This window comes from Tamandua tetradactyla, chromosome 26 (assembly GCF_023851605.1).
Source record: "Tamandua tetradactyla isolate mTamTet1 chromosome 26, mTamTet1.pri, whole genome shotgun sequence".
NCBI classification, from domain to species: Eukaryota; Metazoa; Chordata; class Mammalia; order Pilosa; family Myrmecophagidae; genus Tamandua; species Tamandua tetradactyla.
Genome location: NC_135352.1, coordinates 11,756,388 through 11,780,130, shown reverse-complemented (window position 1 = coordinate 11,780,130; position 23,743 = coordinate 11,756,388). Strand labels below are relative to the sequence as shown.

Genomic DNA, 23,743 nt, shown 5'->3' with positions numbered 1-23,743 from the left:
AAAGGAGGAAATATTCAACTTCTCCATCTGGAGAATTCCTAATATTCTTGCAAGCAGTGGGGACAATCAATTCAATAGGCTGAACCCATGATTTTGGGGCTCACACCTATGAAGCTTAATCCTGCAAAGGAAAAACTCAGCCTACTGATAATTATGCCTAAGTATCACCCCCAGAGAACCTCTTTTGTTGCTCAGATGTGACCTCTCTCTCTAAGCCAACTCAGCAGGTGAACTCACTGCCCTCCTCCCTAGTGGGACATGACTCCCAGATACATAAATCTCCCTAGGAAGGTGGAACCATACTTCTGTGGGTGAGGCAGGACATGACATCAAGGGATTGAAGAAACCTTCTTGATCAAAAGGGGGAAGAGAGAAATGAGACAAAATAAAGTTTCCGTGGCTGAGAGAATTCAGAATCAAGAGGTTATCCTGGAGGTTACTCTTATGTATTACATAGACATAATGGTATATTGGAGTGGCTGGCAGGAAGTACCTGAAGATGTTGAACTGTATTCCAGCAGCCTTGATCCTTGAAGATGACCGTGTAAGTGCACAGCTTTTACAATGTGACTGCATCATTGTGAAAACCTTGTGTCTGATGCTCCTTTTACCCAGGGTATAGACAGATGAGTAAAAAAAAAAAAAAAAAAGGATAAAGATAAATAAATAATTGGGGGGATAAAGGGTAATACATTGGGCATATCGAAATACTGGTGGTCAGTGAGAGATATGGGATGAGATATGGGTCAGTAAGGGATATGGGATGTATAACTTTTTTCTTTTTATTTCTTTTTCTGGAGTTATGCAAATTTTCTAAAAATGATCATGGTAATCATCAACTATATGATGATATTGTGAGTCACTGATTGTATAATATCGTCGGACTGAATGTGTCTGAAGGTTTCTCAATAAAAATATTATTTTATAGAAAAGATCTTACTTACACTGGGTTTAAACCCACAAGAATAAATCAGAATTAAGAATATGTTTTTCTGGGGGCACATACAGCTTCAAACCACCACAATAACCTAAATATCCATACTTAAAGGAATGATTAAGTAAATTATGTTATAAATGGAATATTAGATAGCCTTAAAACAGATGTTATGAGAACATGTGTACTGATATGGAAGTGTGGCAACAATATAATTAGTGACAAGATCAGCATTCTCCCATATTTGCAAACAATAGGAATATATATATTTATCTCCACACACACATACCAACACACATATATATTTATATATATAATATTTGTTTCCTCTTGAGATTGGAAACAAAGAAAGGTTTACAGCTTTCACCCCATCAATTAAGAAAATTATAAAGATTGCAAAGGAAGAAGTAAAACTGGGCCTTTTTGCAGATTGTTCACTTGGCAGATCTTAGGGAATTTCAAAATCAACTACTAGAACTAATAAATGAATTTAGCAAGGGCACAGGAAACAAGTTAATATAAAAATCAACTGTTTTCTTTTATTGTAGAAGCAAAGATTGGAAAGTAAAATAAAAAAAGTTACCATAGTGACAAAAACATTATATACCAAAGAATAAATCTAACCCAAAATCCTAAGACATCTACACTGAAAACTATAAAACATTGTTAAGAGAAATTAAAGTTGTAAAATAAATGGGAAGATAAACCAGGTACATGGATTGAAAGGCTCATGTATGGAATTTAGGGAATTTATCCTATCTGATTTTGAGACATATAATAAAGCTACAGTAATGACGATAACTGACACATGCATTTTTAGATCAAAGAGTCCAGTAATAGACCCACATATACTTGGTCAACTAATTCTTGACAAAGGTGCTAAAAAAATTCAATCGAGGAAATGAAAGTCTTTTCAACAAATGGTACTGGATCAACCGGGTGAAAACAAAATGAATATTGATCCATACAAAAACTAAATTAAAGTAGATCACAGATACAAATGTAAAACCTAAAACCATAACACTTCTAGAAGAAAACATTTGTAATATGCTTGTAGACTTGGAATAGGCAGGTTTCTTAGAACAAAAGATGCAAAAATCATAAAAGAAAAAATTGACAAAGTGGATTTCATTAAATAAAAAAAACTCCACTTTCAAAAGACACCATTAATAAAGTGAAACGACAAGTCACAGACTCAAGAGTAATTATTCATAATACATAAATCAGGAAAAGAACTCAGATCCAGAATTTATACGGAATGCATACAATGCAATAGTAGGACAAACAATTCGATAAGAAAATGGACAAACCATTTGGACAGACATTTCACTAGAGAAAATATACAGATGGCAAATGAGTACATGAAAAGATGATCAACATCATCAGTTATTGGGGAACTACCAATTAAAACCACAATGAGTCACCACTCTATACCTACCAGAATTCCTGAGATTTTAGAAAAGGACATAACAAGTGTTAATGAGGATGTGGAGGAAATGAACTTTCATACATTGGCAATTTCTCAAAAAGTTTAATATATATCTACCAAATGACCCAACCATTCTACTCCTAGGTATCTGCCAAAGAGAAACAAAAAGATATGTTAACCTAAAAACTTGTTCACAAATGCTCATAACAACTTTGTAATGTTCTCAAACTGGAAAAAAAAAATGTCCATCAAATGGTGAATGGATAAACAATTTGTGGTATATCCATTAAATGGAATGTTATTCTTCAATAAAAAGGAAAGAAATATTGACATATGTATCAACATCGATAAATCTCAAAATAATGTTGTGAGTGAGAGAAGCCAGGCAAAAAAGAGCACGTACTATATTATTCCATTTATACAATATTTTAGAAAATGCCAACTAATAGCTCAGAAAGAAGATCAGTGGTTGCTCAGGGACTGAATGAAGGGTAGAGGGGTTATAAACAGGCACAAAGAAATGTGTGTTATTTTGATTGTGGTGATGGGTGTGTATGTGTGTATTTATATATGCCAAAACTGAACACATTTTATACTTTAAATATGTGCAGTTTAGGGTACTTCAATTATAAGTCAATAAAATTGAGAAAATAAGGGACAGTTATTTCTACAGATTTTTCAGGTTTCAAACTGATTCTTAGATTCTTAAGAAGTCCTAGGTCAAATTCCAGAGGGAAATGGCAGATTAAACTCATAAATCTAATTTAATTCTTTCCTCACAACCCATCAAAACCTGGTAAAGCAATATTTTTTAAAAGGTATAAACCCACAAGGATGTATTGGGGGGCAAGAACAAAATTTTAAACAATGAAAATCATATGGACAGTCGTAAATTACCGGAGAATGCCAGATCTTAAACTGGCAGCAGGAAATCCAAGAACTAACTCAACGCATGTTGCCAAAGACCTAGGAATTATGAGTGCCAGCTACTTCTGGAAATGGGGGGTGGGATGTATGAAATGAATAGAGGTAAGCTAAGGGAACTGCTTGATGCCTGTTTTAGAAGTAGTTTGAGATGCTTAGATTCCCTTCTCCTAGTCTGTGATGCTATATAACTGCCGCTCCTTCTCCCTGAAATAATACTGGAGGTTTATTCCTTAGATGGAGCAAAAAAAAAAACTGGGTCTTGCAATGAGGAACATCTAGCATATTTGAGGGCTGAAGCATCACAGTGAAAACTGGGCGCTAAGGGTATCTATGCACAATGCTGAGGCTCCCTACTGGCTTTCTCCACAGGCCCTAGAAACACTAGCAGTCAGGCTTTTACCTTCAAGACAACAGAAGAGAAGGATCTTCTCTGTGGCTGATTTGAAATGACTGACATTGAAGGTTCCCAATGAACAATGCTTGGTAGACAAGCACTGCTCTTGAGCTTACAGCTCCCATCAGCTTTTCAGCTTCCTTTCTTAAATATGAGAAGATAATCAAGCACTATTAGATAGCTGAGGAAAGTTTCTAAATGAAAGAGAGTTAACCAACTCCAAGAGAAAAAATTCAATTTACTGGAACAGACTATGCAGAGTGAAAAACATTACCCCCCCAAAAAATAACTGTCATTATTAACCACACAAAGATAAAAAATATATATTTTATTTATGTAAAAAGAACAGGATGCTTCAAAATAAATATTAAAAAAGAGTTCTTAAAAAATTTCTTGGAAACTAAAAAATACATGATAGTAAACATGAACTACAGATGATTAGGAAGATAATACTAAGGAAATCTTCCTGAAAGTACTGAGAAAATCAAACCAAACCAAAAATGACAAATAGGAATGTCAAATAAGAAGAGAAAAGGTAAGAAAACCAAAATACCAGTCTGAAGTTTAGGAGTTTCCAGAAGAGATTCCAGAGAAGTAGAGGGGAAGAGTTCATCAACAAAATAAGTCAAGATCATTTCCTAAAATAGAAGGATATGGTTTTCTAGAATGAACAAAACCTACAAAGTTGTTGAAGATCGATCCATGCCAAGGCCCTTTGTAACATTTCAGAATAATAGAAACAAAGAGAAGATCCTATAAGCTTCCAGGGGGGATAAAATAAAATCACATAAAAAGGAATAGGAATTAGAATAACTTCAGACTTCATAAAAGTAATACTGAAAACAATGTAGCAATATCCTCAACAAATTCTAAGGGAAAATAATATCTAACCCTGAAAGCTATACTCAGCCAATTTGTCAGTAATATACAAGGGCAGATTATTTGCCAATCAAGTGTAAGGAGAGTGAAAATACGTACTCCTATGTTCCTTGGACGGCTACTGAAGGGTGTAGTCTGTTATAAAAAGGGAGTGAATGAAGAAAAAGGGAGATGTGATGTGCTGATCTGAAAGGATTATATACCCTAGAAAAGCCCTGTTTTAATCCTGATCCATTTTGTGGATCTTTTAATCTCTATTTAGGACTATAGGTTGGACATTTGATTAGATTATTTCCATGGAGATGTGACTCACCCAATTGTGGGTACTAACCTTTGATTAGAGGGAGATGTGACTCCACCCATTTCAGGTGGGTCTTGATTAATTTACTGGAATCTTTTAAAAGAGGAAGCATTTTGGAGACAGCAACAGAGCCACGAGAACCACGAGAGTTCACACAGCTAGAGACCTTTGGAGATGAAGAAGGAAAACACCTCTGGGGGAGCTTCATGAAACAAGAAACCTGAAGAGAAAACTAGCAGATATTGCCATGTTCGCCATGTGCTTTTCCAGTTGAGAGAGAAACCCTGGACTTCATCAGCCTTCCTTAAACCAAGGTATCTCTCCCTGGATGCCTTAGATTGGACATTTCTATAGCCTTGCTTTAATTTTGACATTATCATGGGTTTAGAACTATAAATGTGCAACTTAATACATTCCCCTTTATAAAAGCTGTCCATTTCTGGTATATCGCATTCTGGCAGCTAGCAAACTAGAACACATGATATGTAGGAAACAAAGAGATCCAACTCAGAAAAGATTCAGTCTCCCCCCCAGTTGATGGTGAATGGAGATCCTGAAGTGAGAGCTATCTATCAAGCACAAAGGGCAATTGGTAGAGACTGGTGAAGGTTAGAAAGTTCTGGGAGCTATGTCTTCAAGATGAAGCTGATTGGATGACTAACATAAATGAATTGAGAACGTATTGAGACAAATGGGGAAAATTTTCAGGTTGACCTTGGGATGAGTACAAAGAAAATTAAGCAAATAGGTAAAAAGCAAAACAAAACAATTATTGACTCCAGGGTAAATTTAATATTGGGCAGGGAAGGAATTTAAATCAATTTATCACATGGCTCATTTCTGAATTACATACATAGTCATGATAATGTAAATACTGAACATTTATCTTCCCAAAAGATAAATGCTGAATATTTACCTACTGGGAAGAATACAGGCATTGGAGAGTATGCATGCATTTGTGGGATTTGAGAACAAAAGAGAGCTACATCCTTATGTAGTTAATAGACTGTAAATAGATAATGCCTAAAATAAAAAAAAAAATCTAAAAACAGGAATATGTTCATACTTTAGAAGTAAACACCAAAGTAATCAGCTAGAAGAGTTGGAAGTGGTTGCTTTATGGATAGAGAAGTAGGGGTGATAGTGTTTTGAGGTTCCTGTTAGAAGTAGTTTGCTCCTGAACTCTATAAATGTACACTTTGATAAGAAAGAACAATTTTTTTTAAATGTCCTAGGTTCTAGGGTTTCTGATCTCCAAATAACTTCTAATAAGTTTGGTGAGAATCTCAAGAATCTCTAACATTCCTTCTAAATATATGATGAAACCATGTGTTCTAGTTTGCTAGCTGCCAGAATGCAATATACCAGAAACAGAATGGCCTTTAAAAAGGGGAATTTAATGAGTTGCCAGGTTACAGTTCTAAGGCCAAAAAAATGTCCCAATTACAAGCCTATAGAAATGTCCAATCAAAGGCATCCAGGGAAAGATACCTTGGTTCAAGAAGGTCAATGAAGTTCAGGGTTTCTCTCTCAAGTGAGAAGGCACATGGCGAACACAGTCAGGGCTTCTCTCTCAGCTGGAAGGGCACATAGCGAACATGGCATCATCTGCTAGCTTTCATGCGGCTCTACCAAAAAGGGATTCTCTCCAAAATGTTTCCTCTTTTAAAAGATTCCAGTAGGCAACTCCACCTTCAGTGGGTGGAGACACACCTCCATGGAAATCATCTAATCAAAAGTTACCACCCACAATTGGGTGGGTCACATCTGCATGGAAACAGTCAAAATGCTCCCACTCAGCAATATTGAATAAGGATCAATGGGCATGGCTTTTCTGGGGTCCACCACAGATTCAGACCAGCACACCATGCATATTGAAACTAAGGTCTCTGCTTCTGGATTCCCGGGTCTCTGGGGAAGTTTCAAGAATGGCTTACATCTGATGCAGCCAATCTCCTGGTGAATGGTAGAAAAGTGAAAATATTCAGGCTAATATTACCTGAACTCTGTGATCAATGAACTCTTCCTATCTACTTTCTTCTTGAGAGTCCACTTTCCACATCTCCTCAGCTGTCATTGCCTAGAAATGACCTCTTTATTCTCTACTCACCTAGGAACTAGATCAGATAAGATTATGAATGGGTTCTGAAAACCATTGTTTTTCTGTGTTGAGAGGCATTCACATAGAGAGGAAAATTTCCACAGCTCTTATCTCTCATTTCCCAGCAGCAACACTGTCCCATCATCTTAGCATGGTTAAGAGTGACCAAATTCTGTCACACTGGGTGAGAGAGACAAGAGAAGGTCAGCTCCACCATCATCTAGTTTGTTACCAGAATTTTCACTTTTGAAGCAGAAATATCACAGGAAAAAAGAAGCAATGGCTTGTTAATGGGAAAAATAAGGTGTTAAGAGCAGATAGGTTGAGAGTAGACTGATTCATCAGATCATAAAGGAATAAATGAAAGAAGGTTTTATTCGTCATTGAATTAAGAATTAATTCCAAGGGGAAATTTGTTATTTTGTATATGATGGGGATGTCCTGAGGTACTTCTCTATGAGATATTGTGGCAACACTGTTCATTTTGAAAGGGTGAACTGTGTAAGGAGCTTGGCAACATTGTTCATTTAGAATTGTGTAAGGAGCTTTTTCCTCTTCTACCTTTGTTATTTTAAAGAATTCAGGATATCTGGATTGGTATTTCTTGTCCATTGTTTGGAACTGGCATAATTTCTCATAGAAACAATTGCAGGCGGCTAAACCCACAAAATCAGCCCTCTTTCGTGTCTTAATTTCTGATGGCCACGACAGAGCTGAACCAAACCATTATTTCCATGGAGAAATTCAAATATGCATTCATATTGGACAATGAGGAATATCTGCAACTATGATTTTGTAGTGGAAATTAGAAGGGAGATATGAGGAGTTGGTATCAGGTCTACAGATGCTGTTTAAAGATGGGAGAGTGTTGCTGTTGGGAAATGAGAGCTAAGAGCTGTGGAAATTCTCTCTGCGTGAATACCTCTCAACACAGAAAAACGATGGCTTTCAGAACCCATTCATATAATCTTATTTGATCTAGTTCCTAGGTGAGTAGAGAATAAAGAGGTAGTTTCTAGGCAATGACAGCTGAGGAGATGTGGAAAGTGGACTCTCAAGAAAGTAGATAGGAAGAGTTCATTGATCATATGACATTTTTTTTCTCAACAACTGGTTATATATATAATACATAATGTATGTCTCTCACATATATTGAGCTCATATAATTCAGAAACTGCCTTTGTATCACCATGATATTTTATTAATCTAATAAAACTGTTATCAATGAATGTTTTGAATTTTCCAATTTAATAGGAAATTAAGAAGTTTTAGTGGTAATAATCTAAATTCTAAATTGAAATGATGAAAAATTATAAACAGCATTTGCCTTGGGGCAGAGGAATATTAATTTAGCTTAATGAAGAGAAAAATAATCATTTCAAGAGTTGACCACTTTCTAAAATTCCAGAACTAATAGTGCACATAATTGAATGCTCATAATAACATAGCAAAGAAAGCTCAATCTATCAAACTCAATTTTAATCAAATATGCTTTGCATCTGCATCTTTATTTTCAAGATAAAAATAATTTACTGCTTCAGTATTTTCTCAAATGTCTGTTTTTGATAGACTAAATTTTTTTCCATAGATTTAAAAAAATGAGAGCTATAAACGCTTTCAATTATATTTACTAGAATTTGTGTTTGATTCATCTCTCATATAGCATTACTGACTTCTGTCAGGAATTGTCCCTCTTCTCTTTTTCTTTTACCTTTATACAGCATTTCAAATAGTTTCCTTGTTAATTTTGAGATATTGCACTGATTCAATGCTTAGCACAGAGATCATGCAAGTAGTCAAATAACTTGTGAGTTTACTAAAAATGGCCAATCCAGTCCTGTTTTAGGATCATTACCCTAATGCCCACTCACCCCCAGCTCACAAACACAAAGGGAAGAAATTAGAGGTGAAGCAAGGAATGCAGAGAGGTAATGAATTGTTGACTTAGTTGGGAGGGTTGTGTCATTTCACCCCTCTCCTCACAGGTAGAGGAAGGAGGTGTTTTCTCTAATACCTCCCTGAAGCTGCCTCAGGGCTCCAAAAAAACTATAAGGAGGATGGGTATACCTAGAACAAGGAAAAATTGGCATATGTCCACAGCTAGAGACTTGCTGAAAAAAAGAAGCTCTTATGCCCTCTCAAGGGTTGCCAGAGGAGCAAAGAATGTTAAGAGTCCATGGAAGGTAGATGTGTTTCTTGATGTCTGAGGTGAACATGAATATGGAGACTGGGGTCTATTTCCTACCGGGGGAACTGAAGGCTGAAACACCAAAATGACAGAGCAAGCTGAGGGGGCATCAGAGAGCACCTGCCCTTCTGTCATTTGCCATGAAAAAATGTTTGAGTTTCCCACGGCTTAAGAGGATGCTGTGAAAGGTTGCGAGGTTGAAGCTATCTTAAAGTACCTTGCTTCAGGGTTGGCTGGCTGTGGCAAGGGAGGACTCTGGCAATAGGTTGGTGGGGGAAAGGAGAACATTTAGGGATAGCGGGTGTATTCATTTCCTAGGGCTGCCATAACAAAGTGCCACAAACTATGTGGCTTAAAATAATAGAAATGTATTGTCTCATTGTTCTGAAGTCTAGAAGACTAAGATAAAGGTGTTAGCAGTTGTGCGCCCACTGACGCCTCTAGAGGAGGGTCCTTCTTTGCCTCTTCCAGTTTGGGGGAATACTAAGTGTTCCTTGGGTTGTGGCTGCATCACTCCAATCTCTGTTTCTGTCTTCACATGGTCTTCTTCTTCCTGCATCCCTTCCTCTTCTTATACAGACATCGGTGATCGGATATTGGTGTGCCATAATCCACTATGATCACATCTTAACTTGATTATATCTGCAAGGGTCCTATTTCCATACAAGGCCACATTCACAGGCACTGGGGGTTAGAACTTCAACATATTTTTTTTTTGGGGGGGGAAACGATTAAACCCAAACAAGGTGTGGTGGTTTGATGTTGCATGTTCCCCAGAAAAACAGATTCTTAAATCTATTCCATGCCTGTGGGTGTGAACCCTTTGTAAGTAGGATCTTTTGATGAGGTTACTACAGTTAAGAAGGTGTGGTCCACATCAGTTGGGGGGTCTTAATGCTGATACTGGAGTCCTTTATAAGCAGAGTGAAATTCAAAGAGAGAGAAAGTCACAGAGGGACAGCTGGACATCAAGAGAATCTGGAAGAAAAGGGAGAAACGGTAAACACCACCATGCACCTTGCCACGTGACAAGCTAAGAACCAAGCATCACCAGCAGCCAAACCCAGAACACCAGTCTTTGGGAAGAAAGTATCACCTTGATTTTAGCTTTTTCCCAGCCTCAAACTGTGAGCCTGAATCAAGGACCAAAAGGGAAATCCAATGAAGCATGTTTAAAAGCAGCGATTGGAGAAAAAAACATTTCCCACTAGGTTCAGACTGTTCAATAAACTGATTACACTTGGATAGATTATACAGTAAACTTAATTTGTTCACAGTAAAAGTGGCTCTTTGAGGATGTTTGCCCTAGTGCATGAGGTTGAGGAGTTGGTAAGTTTCTTCCTTGAAGAATCAATGTTTGAGGTTCATGATATTGCAAATGTCCAAAATCTGTTTTGTTTTGTTTTGTTTTAATCTTTAATGTTCACTTCATTTGTTGGCTCAATCATGCAAGCATTTATTAATTGTCTTTTTCTTACACACACAAGAATAACTCTAAGGCAGAATAATAGTAATTATACAGCACTTACTATGTGCTGGTCATTTTTCTAAGTGCTTATGTATATTGACCTACTTAATCCCACGAGATAGTTACTATTATTATCTGCATTTTATAGATAAGAAACTGAGGCATGAAGAGGTTAGTTAACTTGCCTAAGATTACATCATTGAGTTGGGCTGAGGCTGTAATTTAAACTCAAGCAATCTGGCTGTAAAGTCTGTGTTTAATATTACAGTTCTGCTCACAATATGAGGAATTTCTTCTAATATAGATACTAATAAAGAATCCATGAGGAATTTCTTCTAATATAGATACTAATAAAGAATCTAAGTTTAAAAATAAGATTATAGGGATTAGCATGGCCTGCAAACATTGAAGATTTGCTACTGGTGATCATATTGATAAATGTATATATAGATATCTTTCAGATTTGAAATGAAAGGATTTAATTTGCTAATTAGACATTTGTCTAATTTCACAGATCCAGCTCTTTTTAATGTCCATTAGAATATCTTTTTTGGTCCTATCATTAGCAAATATATCCTTTAAAATAATATATATAGTTTAAGGATTTCCTTACTTTTATTTTGGAAAAGGTGTCATGATTTTATTTAGGTGTTAAGACTTAGTCAATTATTTCTCTTGTTTTGGTCTGTTTTATTACATGTTCTTGTTTTCCTGGCTTCTACATTTTAGTACCCTCTTTAACCTAGTAACAAACTCTTCCACGCTGAACCTTTGCTGAAAACTGAAGCACAGAAGTTGGCTTAAGATAATTATGGTTTTTATGGAGTTATGTATGTTTTTATGGGGTACATGTATGCTCAATGCCCTACTATCAGTTTGTGTTCTAAAGCAGAGCCATCTGTAAAACCAAAGGAAATGCAAACTGACAAGACTGAAAGTATTTTGTCCTCATGTGAAAAGTGAGGAAGCAAAGTGGCTTGTGTTCCCACCTGAGTTCTAAAAATCTATTTGCTTTCTCCCTTTGTTACTGAAGGTGACATCTCTTTCCTAACCCTTTCAAGGCAAGAGTGACGTTGAGAACTTCCACGGTGAAATAACCAGAAAATTGTCAAATTGTCAAAACTGTAGGGTCAGGATTCTATCTGTGGGTCCAATGATTTATGAACTGCTTACATTCTTCCTTCTTTCTTTGACTCAACAGGGGTATAGCTTACTGTAAGAGCTTGGAAAAATATTCTAACACAAATACAACCATTTTAATCCTTACCATGTTTTTCAGAAGTTTATTCTTAGTTTTTATTTACCCCTAAGGTCAATTCCTAGAATGTATTAAGGATATCTAGTTAATCCCTTTGGAATAATTGGAAATAAAGCAAAAATGCTCTATTTTTAGCATTGAGGAAGAGGATCTCAAAACTAGCTTAACCGTTGCACTCCTTCTTTATTCAAAGGTGGCACATTTGTAGATAACAAACAATAAGCTACCCTAAAGTGTTCCCTAGAGGTCGATAAAGTGCATATTCATCTGTCTTAAACATCAGTGGACAATGAGATTTCCAGACATTTTTGAGGGGATATGTGTAACTTATGTATAATATATTTAGGATCATAAATAGCATGTTGTGTTTGATGGTTTATATGTTATCTATTGATAGTACTTCACTACTCATGAGGTATAAGGAAAGAACTTTTGGTAAGAGAAAACTCAGAGTAAAGTGATTAAAAAAATAGTATTTGGGGGTACATGGGTAGTTCAGTGGTTAGAATGCCTGCCTTTCATGAGAAGACCCAGGTTTGATTCCCAGACCATGCACCCCCCAAAAATAAAATGGTATTTGATTTCAACAACTGGCTTTGCTATCTGCAAAATGATGATAATAGTGATCCTTTCTTTACCTCATAGTATTGTATTATTATTAGTTAATTAACATATATTAACATTGATACCTATATGTGCATATATCATATTAACATTGATACCTGTCTGTGCTGGTTTGAAAGGATTTATGTACCCTAGAAAAGCCATGTTTTAATCCTCATGAATCTTGTGGGAGCAGCTGTTTCTTCCAATCCCTATTGAGTACTACAGGCTGGAAACTTGATTAGGTTATCTCCATGGAGATGTGACTCAATCAATTGTGGGTATTAAACTTGATTAGATGAAGACTTGTCTCCACCCATTCTACATGGGTCTTGATTAGTTTTACTGGAATCCTATAAAAGAAGAAGCATTTTGGAGAAAGCTTCAGAACACTGCAGAACCACAAAGCAGAGAGTCCACCAGCCAGCAGCTTTGGAGATGAATAAGTAAAATGCCTCCAGGGGAGCTTCATGAAACAAGAGGTCTGGAGAGAAAGCCAGCAGATGCCGCAATGCTTGCTATGTGCCCTTCCAGCTAAGAGAGACACCCTGAATGTCATCAGACTTATTGAACCAAGGTATCTTTCCTTGGATGCCTTAGATTGGACATTTCTATAAACTTGTTTTAATTGGGACATTTTCTTGGCCTTAGAAGCTTAAATCAGCAACTTATTAAATTCCCCTTTTTAAAAGTCATTCCATTTCTGGTATATTGCTTTCTGGCAGCTAGCAAACCTCAACACTATATTTTATAGCTCAGTAGCTTACGTGGGTCTATCAACCCCCACCCCCAGTTCTTCCTAAAGGTATCGTGGCAATAGTCCAGAGGGGTCCCATACATGCATGAGAGAAAAATGAGCTAGTCATCGTCTGCTCCATCTTCTTTCTTAAGGGTCGCTGTCATGAGAACTCAGCTCCCCACTTCTCTGACAAGCACAGTGACATTCCCACTGCTTTGCCATTCCAGGACACATCTTCAGTGTCCCCTCCTCCCAGAAACGAGAAGAGAGTTCTTTTCCCTCATATTGTTTTTCACTTTTGACCTGAATCTTAAAGCAACCTACATGGTGTATACCTTAAGTTTCATAATGCTCTTCATCAGAATGACCGTTCCAGCTTTTACTTGAGTTCTCTGTTCCTATAAGGATGAACCCTTGTTCTCAGGTAGCCTGGGAAACACATACCATTCTGTTCTCCCTTTCCTATCCCCTTCTGTTTCTTCCCAGGTCCCTCCTTTCTCTTTCAGAAAATAGACATACACACACACACACATACACTGCCACCCAACAGCAACAACAAAACCTCTCTCCAAAACACATTTAGAGGTGACGGTAGCATGTTATTGTAAGTAGAATTAATAGTGCTGAATGGTGTGTGTACATGGTAGAAAGATGTAGTTTAGAGCCATGCATGTTACCAGAAGGAAAGCTAGAGGATAAAATATGGGAAGGTATATAATAGAGTAAACCTTGTGGTGGATAACGACTGTGATTAACACAGAAAATTAAATAAGTTCTTTCATGGACCAGAACAAATGTACAACGCTTTTACAGGAGTTAATAATATAATGGTATATAGGGAAAAGATACTTATTGCAAACTATGGACTATAGTTGAAATACTTAATATTCTTTCACGCACAGTAACAAATGAATCACATCGATACTAGGGGTCATCAATAGGGGGGCGCGGACAAAGGGGTACGGGATAGTTGGGGTTTTCTTTCATATTTAAAATTTTCTTTTCAGAGTAATGAAAACTTTCTAATATTGATTGTGGTGATGAATGCACAACCGTGTGATGATACAGTGAGCCACTGACTGCATACTTTGGATGGATTGTATGGTGTGTGAATATATCTCAATAAAACTGTACTTTTAAAAACCATCATTAATTCATGCAAAAGGAGGGATGATGGGAAAGACAGGACTGCCAGCCCCAGGCAGCAATCACAGCTGACTCAGTCAAATCAAATAGTGATATAACAATGGTACATAACAGTCATCATTGGAATTTTATGACCAGGTCTTTAATGAGAGGTTTACAGCCTGTTAATAGAAAAGCACTTTCAAATAGTCAGACATGCAGATGTCCAATAATGGAATACACATCCTCGGAAGTAGTGAACTTCTGGCAATAAAGGCATTTAAGCAGACGTTATATGATCAACTGTAAGGCAGTTTCCATAATGTGCTGTTCCCATTGCTGGGTAGGAAGATTCTTGAGGCAAGGGATCATTTATCTACTTTGTGATTGCATAACACTGGAGTTCCAAAGCATTTTCATATATATTGTGCTGGTTTGAAAATATTATGTACCCCAGAAAAGCCATATTTTAATCTTGATCCAATCTTGTAGGGGTAGCTGTTTCTTTCAATCCTGATTCAATACTGTAAGATTGAAACTTCATTAAATCATATCCACAGAGATGTGAAATACCCAATTGTGGGTGTGGCCTTTTGAATAGATGGAGGCATGACTCCACTCACTCCAGGTGGTTCTTGCTTAGTTTACTGGAATCTTTTAAAAGAGGAAACATTTTGGGGAGAGCTAGAAATGACAGAAACAACAGAGCTGACACAGATGCTGACACTTGGAAAACAGAAACACAGATTTTTGGTGATGCCATTCTAATTCTGATATATTGCATTCCAGTAGCTTGAACCTGGGTTCAATTCCCAGAAACCTGCCCATGCCAAAAAAAAAAAAAAAAGCCATTCTAATTCTGATATATTGCATTCCAGTAGCTTGCAAACTAATATATATTTATCAAACTATTTTAATCCCTGCAAGAACACTCTGAAATAAATCAAGGACTATGTACATTTAATAAATAAGGGAACAGGCTCAGAAAAGTCACAACTTTTACGGGGTCACAGGGCTAGTAGATGGCAGAATTGGATATCTGATCCCAGGCCAATTATTTCCCTAAGCTTTATATATATTAACCTTTGTAAATATCCTATGATTGCTCATTTATTTGTTGGCTGGTAATGGCTGTTGCTTAGGTGAGTTAAGGAAATGAACCTAAATGAGACTCCTGGATCATTAATATTTGCCACAAAGTTCCAACATAGATCACACACACACACACACACACACACACACACACACACACACACAAGCAATCAGATAATACTCTGGATTTTATTCTTTCCTCCCACTCAGCTGGGCTGAAATCTCATGTCATACCAAGCATCCAAATGAGCGGCTTAAGGTTCTGAGTAACTTGAGGGCAAAAGCTTTTTATCTCTTTATTCCCTCTTTATGCTACCTAGTACTGCCTTAATTAAAAAAAAATTATATAATTGAATGATTGGATGGCTGGATGGCTGGCTGGATGGAAGTGTCCAGGGCCCCCAATATCTGTGAATCACTGTGCAGGAACTAGGCACAGTTCCAGAAAATTCCTATTACAGCTGGTGTTTTCTAAAGTCTCCCTAACCTTCTAACTACCTTTTGGCAGAGACATAGTTATATTGCTTCTTCTGTGTGGCCTCTATGGGTGCATATTCACTAGTTCATTTGACCTGCTCTTCTCTCAAGTCTAGCTCTTTGTTAAATAAATGTCAAAATTGTCCTGGGGCCTGCTCCAAGTCAGGTTGCTAAGCAAGTGACCAGCAGTATAGTTGTTCTGTGATTTATGGCTGGAGGTGTGCACTCTTGTGATGATAAAGTAGATATCAGTGCCTCTGTAGATTTCCTGCCTTCCTCTTCAAGAGGCACCTTTTAGGGGCATTTAATCAAGTATAAAGTGGTAGGGGTGGGAAACCCTTTTCAGTTGCCACTGCACTGTGAGCCAACTGTGGACTTCCTCTTCAAATTTCTAGACTAGTAAAAATAGTATTTCACATTTAAGTGCACAATTTCATCTGTCTGCTCATTCCCCACATCAGCAGACAAAACCTTCCCAAGTAAGAGAAGGACAACCACTCTGGACTCGAGTTTTTCCTTTTGGCTTCAACTCTGAGCACCTCAAGGTCAGACTGCGCCTTAACTTCTCACATGAAGTCTGCTGAATAGCACTAGCCCGTGAGAACTAAGGAGGTAATCCACATTTTCTTTTCAAAATTGGGCTTGAGGAGGGCAGTGCGAAGGTCCCAATTCTCGCTTGCCATGCCAGAGAGCCGGGTTCGATTACCAGTGCCTGCCCATGTGAAAAAAAAAAAAAAAAACGGGATGAGGAAAATATAAAAGAGAAAGTTCATGATGGTGGAAAAATTGACTATTTGAATACAATGTCTGAATATGTTTACAATATTATTATGTTGTAGAAATACAAAGTTTCTAAATCTAAAGTTTGTGACCCTGGTTCTCAAAGTGTGATCTCCCCATCAGCAGCATCAGCATTGCCTGGGAACTTGTTAGAAATGCAAATTCTTGGGCTCTCCTGGCAAGCTCACTGAATTCAATACTGTGGCAGCAGGGCCAGTAACCTCTGCTTTCTTGATGCACATGAGATTTCAATGCAGCTCAAGTTTCAGAACCACCAGTGGTAGGAGGTTTATAAGGAAGAGCTTGTTTTCTCTCTGTATTTCTAAAACAATGATGTTGACAAATTAAATCTGTCCCTTTTCTGAGCAGCATTTAATCAGAACCGAACAATTATTTATATCCTTCCTCAAGCATGTGCTAACTCTGAAATGCCACGTCTCCCCCTCATTCAGAAGACAAAGCCAGGATAGCCACCCTCCAATATATGGGTACGTTGGTAAAGGAGTGCTCTGATATAAACATGGAAATGTGAGCAAACAGGTTTTAGTATTAAACTGGTCTAAGAAGGCCTAAGTAGGACACAAAAGATCCACAAGAATTACACCCCCCCCCCCCCCCCCCCGAACAACACTTAGCTAGAAGATGGGTGGTAGAAAATGCACCAGTAGGGGCAAGTCAGTTTTAAAAGTGCTTTTTCAAAAGAGGAAGCTTATATTCTGCCCTAGCAAACATGCTTTGTAAAGTATTAAGAGGGCTATCTATGCATTTAATGACTCTGGAAGCCAGTGCTTTAACTTTTTACTGCTGCATTTGTTGCTTAAAATGCTATCCCTTGGTGACACTGTTGGGGTAATATATCCTAAACACAATGCCACTCAGTCCATGATTAATCAGCTGACATTTATTGAGTGCTTAAAGTGTGCCAATAATTGGGTTAAAACAGGAAGTTCAAAATATGGTAAACTCATTTGCACTAACTTGAAATCTAGTTGCAGACATGGGTATAAAACGTGTGAAACATTTAGAGCTCAATAAAAGAAGTAATATGATTAAAATTGAGGAGGCATGTTTCAGACTGCAAACGCAGGGCAGCATATTGTGGGGGTGGTTACTCTGAGCATTCAGTACTTAAGAAAGCAGGTTTCCTGGGGTAGGTGGACTCAGAGGATGTTTAAGATCTGTGGTAGATTGTTTGCAGAAATGGCTGCAATTATTCTCCACACCGTGTCCTTTCTCCTTGGCAATGTAAGTTTTCAGCTACTCGGCTCTACCCCTGGAATCTGAGCTGGCCTTGGAACGGTGGCAGCAGAGACACTGTGCCAGTTCTGAGCCTAAGCCTCAAGAGGCCTTGTGTCTTCTGGCTGCTCTTTTGGAACATGTCCAGCTGCCATGAATAAGCCCAGGCTGAGGCTACTGGAGGATGAGCCCGCGTGAAGGGGGATGAGCTGTCTCAGCTGAGTACATCCAGCCCCTAGCAGAGCCGTCAGTGAGTCCAGACAAGAGCAAAAGAACCCTCAGCCGAGCCCAGTACAAACTACCAACCAGAGAAATCCTGGACTAAATGAATGGATAAATATGGTTTGAGGCCAACAAATTTCAGAGTGGTATGTCATACAGCAACAGATGCAGCAACAGATAACTGATAAGGGTCTAAAAAATTAGAGACGAAGGGAGAATGTATTCTAGGCTAGAGCTTTAACTCCATGAAGATCAAGAGGCAGAAATGTGTGGGGTCAGGTAAAAGGAAAGTGAAGGGACCAATAGGCCTTAGATGTCTGAATCATTTTCATTCAATAAATAGCTCGGGCACCAGGGTTCAAAAGCATATGAGCTGGTGGCTTATAAATGCACTTCTATTTTTTTTTTTTTTTTTTTACAAAAAAGAATCTAAAGCTTATGCAACATACTTTCTTTCAAGAAACTGCTAAAGGCAACTTGTAGAATTCCAGAATTAAGGATTTTAATAAAGTTGGAATGCTTCCGATCTTAAATTTTCACAATAAGAGTCAACTGCACATTGAAGAACTTTAACCCAGTTATATTATTAGGTCATCAAATATAATTTCCACCATAAACGAGCATAAGAGGAAACATTTACCTTTAAAATTTAGAATAAGTTATTTTTCTGTTGAATGGTACTTCTTCAAAAAAGAAGTACCTTGGAAATGATGGATTCTTGTTTTTAGAAGTAGCGCCTAAATTTGGGGGTGGGGTGGGGTGGGAAATTCAGATGGAATATTATTTGATCTATAACTTCTCATGTCCAGGTTCCTTCGATCTAGAAACTGGGGAAAATTCTTTAGTTTTACATTCATTCATTCATTCATAAAAAAAAAAAAACTGTTAGTTGATAAAGTGCGACAAACTTTATACAAAATAGCCTTGTTCAATAACTATGCCCGAATAAGCAGTAACCCTACATGTCATAAATCACGATGATCCAGGAATCTCAATAGAAGAAAAGACGGGTCATCTAGACTGAAGTATTGTGCAAAAATGGAGTGAGGGCGTCATGCCTGAAGCACACTCTGCGTTTGAAGGGGAGAGAGCATGTTATAAAGTTGTTTTAATTGCTGCTTGTCTCCTATGAACATGTTGCTCCCTTTTGACTCAAGTCATCGGTTCACCCGAAAGTTTCTTGAAACGAGAACCCGCATCTCCTGGGGGCCACCCTTCCTTCTCCGCCGGCCACCCACCTGCGTTTGGGCATCCTGCGCCAGCTAACAGGTTTCTGGTTACTGAAGCGTCACTTCTCACTCCCCAGTACACCGCCGCAGCCCACTCGGACTGCAGCCTGCTTGCCATTGCAGCAATCAGGGCGACAGAGAGGGGAGGAGGCGCGCAGGGCAGGGAAGACCGAGCAGGACCACAAACTCGCGGGCTGGGCACGGAAACCAGGATGGGGAAGGGCAGCGCGGGGCGAGTTCGCACCACAGGTAAACAGGCTGGAAAGGCGCAGGGCGCTGTCGCCGCCGCGGCCACCCAGCGATTTCCAGGCACGCAACTCCGCCTCCAGGGCTCTCTCCCTCGCGCTCTCGGCCCCAGCAGCCTCCGCAGCATCACTTCACACAAAGGACTGTTACCCGCTGAGCAGCTCTTCCACCGCCACGTCCTCCTCCGGTGACAGCAGCCCCGACAGCAGGGCGCGGGCGCGGCGGCGGCGGCGCCGGGAGAACCTGTCAGTCCCAGCAACCGAGGCGACGGCGGCAGCAGCTCTTTTTTCTATTTTGCTTTTTAATTCTTTCCTTTTTTTTTGCCCTATACCTCTACGCCTCTCTGTGGTTCCACCTACCTCTTGCCTTCCTCCTCCTCCTCTTCCTCCCATAAACAACTCCTACACTCTCCTCCTCCCCCAAATAAATAAATAAAAGGAGGAGGGTAAGGGGGGGTGGGGAGGAGTGCTGCTGGGGGGGGGGGGTGAGGAGGAGAGAGGAAAAGGGAGGCAGCGCGAGAGAGCGAGGCAGAGTCCGAACCGACAGCCAAGAGCCCGCACGCACCTCACACCATGAGATGGCGACGCGCCCCGCGCCGCTCCGGGAGGGCCAGCCCTGGGGCCCCGCGTCCCGGCCCCGCAGCCCGCTCGCGGCCGCCGCTGCTGCCGCTGCTGCTGCTGTGGACCGCGGCCCTGGCTCCGCGGGCGGCCGCCGGCGACGAGGCGGCTCCCGCGGGGGCCTCGGTGTGTTACTCGTCCCCGCCCAGCGTGGGCTCGGTGAAGGAACTGGCTCAGCGCGCCGCGGTGGTGATCGAGGGAAAGGTGCACCCGCCTCGGCGGCAGCAGGGGGCACTCGAAAGGAAGGCGGCAGCGGCGGCGGCGGCGGCGGCGGGCGAGGCAGGGGCGTGGGGAGGCGAGCGCGAGCCTCCAGCCGCGGGGCCCGGGGCGCTGGGGCAGCCCGCCGAGAAGCCGCCGTCCACCGCCAACGGGACTGTGCCCTCCTGGCCCACCGTCCCGGAGCCCGGCGCCGGCGATTCCGGGCAAGAGGTCCCCTATCTGGTGAAGGTGCACCAGGTGTGGGCGGTGAAAGCCGGGGGTTTGAAGAAGGACTCGCTGCTCACCGTGCGCCTGGGGACCTGGGGCCACCGCGCTTACCCCTCGTGCGGGAGGCTCAAGGAGGACAGCAGGTACATCTTCTTCATGGAGCCCGATGCCAACAGCAGCAGCCGCGCGCCGGCAGCCTTCCGAGCATCTTTCCCTCCTCTCGAGACCGGCCGGAACCTCAAGAAGGAGGTCAGCCGGGTGCTGTGCAAGCGGTGCGGTAAGTTCCTCGGCCCCGGAGGGCGCGCGCTTCGACCGGGCGGGGAGGGGGCGAGCCCAGCGCTGCGGGCGCGCTCCGGGGGCGCTCCGGGGGCGCGGCGGCCACTCGGGTTTCGACTACTGCGGAAGCGACGCGGTCCGAGGAGTTGGCAGTTTTGGGGTTGTGGACCCTTAGGCGATCCTCAGAGAGGGAGGTTTCGCGGATTCCACAGGCGGCGCCTTCTCCAGTTTCCTGTTTCCTAGGGCACTGCCATTGGTGAAAGCCCAAGTTTGTTCCTTGGTTGGGGCCAAGTCAAACTTTTTAATCCTTTAGGGTCTGGTTCACCGAGCAGGAGAGGGGATGTGCCGGCTGCTTTCTTTCTTGTGGATTATTTGGACTTTGGTGAAAGCTGTTGATTTTGGGCTGCCTTGAGGGGTTTTTCCTTTGAAGGAGGGAGTATGAGTGCTAGGGATTTTAATACCTTCCTTGTACTTAACAGTCCTGAGTATGGAAATGATCTGAGGTTGGTCTTTGGAGAGCCCAGGCAAGGAGAGGGCAGAGCGCTGAGTTTCCTCTATAGATGTGGCAGAGTTTTTGGTGAACTCAGTGTCCCACAGCTAGATACGGGTTGCACCTTGTGGAGATGTGTTTTTCGAAGTATTAAGTGGAGTTTTTGTGCTTTTTTTGGGGTGGGGGGAGTGGGCAGCAAAATCGTCTCAAGATTTGTTTTCACAGTATTTTAGTTTCGAGTGTGTTTTAGCACGTCAGTGAAACAGAACAGATGAAGATAATTAGGGCGCTTCGGCTGTAGGCCATGAAGAAAAATTTCGGAAGCTGTTTTCGATTTCCCAGACTTTTCCCCTTTTACCACAGACAAGTATTCTTCCCAGGTCTCGTTACTGTTATCAAAGTTGAGAAATGGTGATGATCTAATTACATTTTTCAGGTCACATTACATTTGTGCCATTCATAAAATAATTTCTATGATCTAAATATATATTTCTTGATTCCAGTATAATCATTAAAACATAGCAGGATTGCTACTCCCACCATAAATTAACCCGATTACACATTGCAAATTCTAAGAAGCATACTAAGTTTTTCCCTCAGTCTTTATGTACGTGTCTAATAGATGGTTGGGTTCATTGCATTTTTACAAAACTCAGCACCATGCCATGTTCAGTCCGTCTGTGATGCAAAAAATTGTGTCTGTTCTTTTAAATTTGTATCTGGTGATGGCCAATTCTTTAAATTTCCAGTTGGCATTGAGGTGCTTATATCCTGCAGGTAATTAAGACCTACTGTTTGATTTGAAATGACAGGAAAGAACCTTGCTCCCCCACCATTTCCCTATTTTCACCATGCTCTGTGCGCACCAGAGACCTGTTAGGATTGCTGCACCACTCTGTGGACAGAAGCTGTTCTCCAGAGAGTGGTGCTGAAGAAAGCTGAGTGACGTTGGGATTCCCCGGGACTGGCTGATAGATGTCACTGTAAAACATGGGAACGGTTCTGCTGGGAGCTGACTTATTAGGGAACCTAAGAGCTCAACACCATTGTACTGCAGTGTATGTTATTCCATTATAGACTCTGAAACAAAATCACTCAAGCTATGCCATCATCCAGTTTCCACATGTTTTATTATATGTAATTGAGGATGGAATCTACTATTGCCTCAAACCGTATGAGTCATGAATTGTTTACACAGTGGGACATTGATACAACGGGGATCATGCTTGAATTTGGGGTGCATTACCAGATTAGCAATGATGCTAGTTAGGCGTTTTAACTAGAAATAAATAGACTTCAGTGCTAAATTTCTTATAATCATCCAGGATGTGTTTGGAAATGGAAAATGCATGGTGTCTGGAGGAAGACTGTTCTATTTCTGTACTTCCTAGGGGAAAGTGCTTCACTTAAGCAAGTGTTTCCCTTTTGTTTACCAATTAAAAGAAATACAGAGTTGTGAGAAGTGGCATGCTAAGCAAAGCAGTTTTTTGAATGAACTGAAAATCTCCCTGCGTGTAATTGAGTAGATTAAGACATACTGAATTACTGCCCTGGGCTTGTGTAATTATTGTGTATGTTTGGTGATTTTAGTATTATGTACTTTAAAATAGAATATTGCATGAAACCTTAAGGGTTTAGCTAAGAACTAAAATAATGCTAAATGTCTTTTCTTGCACTTTTATGAACACAGTAGTTATTGTAATTTTGGAGAAAAAAGTAAATAATATAAATTCTGTAAATCCATGCTTAGAACATTCGGTATAAAGATGTGTGCACGTGTGTGTGTGTATGTAAACTTGTGAATTCATCATTTGATCTCAGTTAACAATGTCAGACAGAATCTGCCGTCAAAAGGACATGAACAACTGGAACATTTTTATAGGGAATAGGGACTATTTTGTCCTGGTTGAGTTGCCGCTGTGCTCATCTAGTAAGAAGATTTCAGGGAGCATGATGAAGAAGAGTTGTCCTTATCAAATGACATGAAGCTGCCCTGGGGGTGTGACGGCTGTGTTTGGGTTTCAGCCATGATGCTAGGCTGGAGAGGTGAATATAGCAAAGTCATTTGTGATGTTATACCCAGAGGAACAGTTTCCAGCTCTTATACTTTTAGCTGTAGGGTTGTTTCTTACAAGTTGCTTAGTAGTGTAGAAACTACAAATGCAACAGATTAGCTTTAGGGTTGAGCTGACAGAAGTCTTCTCTGATTTTTTTTTTCTCTTTTTTTCCCTATCTAAGATAAATTCCTGAGTAGTGTATATAAAAAGAAGCTCTTTGAGAAATGGATCTTTTGAAACAGAAACTGT

At 40.2% G+C, this 23,743-nt stretch overlaps 1 protein-coding gene and 1 long non-coding RNA gene across 2 annotated transcripts in view; one reads left to right on the top strand and one right to left on the bottom strand.

Moving 5' to 3' along the window:
- LOC143669834 (uncharacterized) overlaps nt 1-20,266 on the bottom strand; it is a 35,381-nt gene extending 15,115 nt beyond the window's left edge. Inside the window, exon 1 of the long non-coding RNA XR_013169085.1 lies at nt 20,193-20,266. This is a non-coding gene — a long non-coding RNA (uncharacterized LOC143669834). The remainder of the gene's footprint in view (nt 1-20,192) is intronic.
- The window catches only part of NRG1 (neuregulin 1), a 1,096,123-nt gene continuing 1,092,580 nt past the window's right edge, over nt 20,201-23,743 (top strand). The window contains exon 1 of the mRNA XM_077144417.1: nt 20,201-20,948. Within this exon, the coding sequence (XP_077000532.1) occupies nt 20,201-20,948 (748 nt within the window). The remainder of the gene's footprint in view (nt 20,949-23,743) is intronic.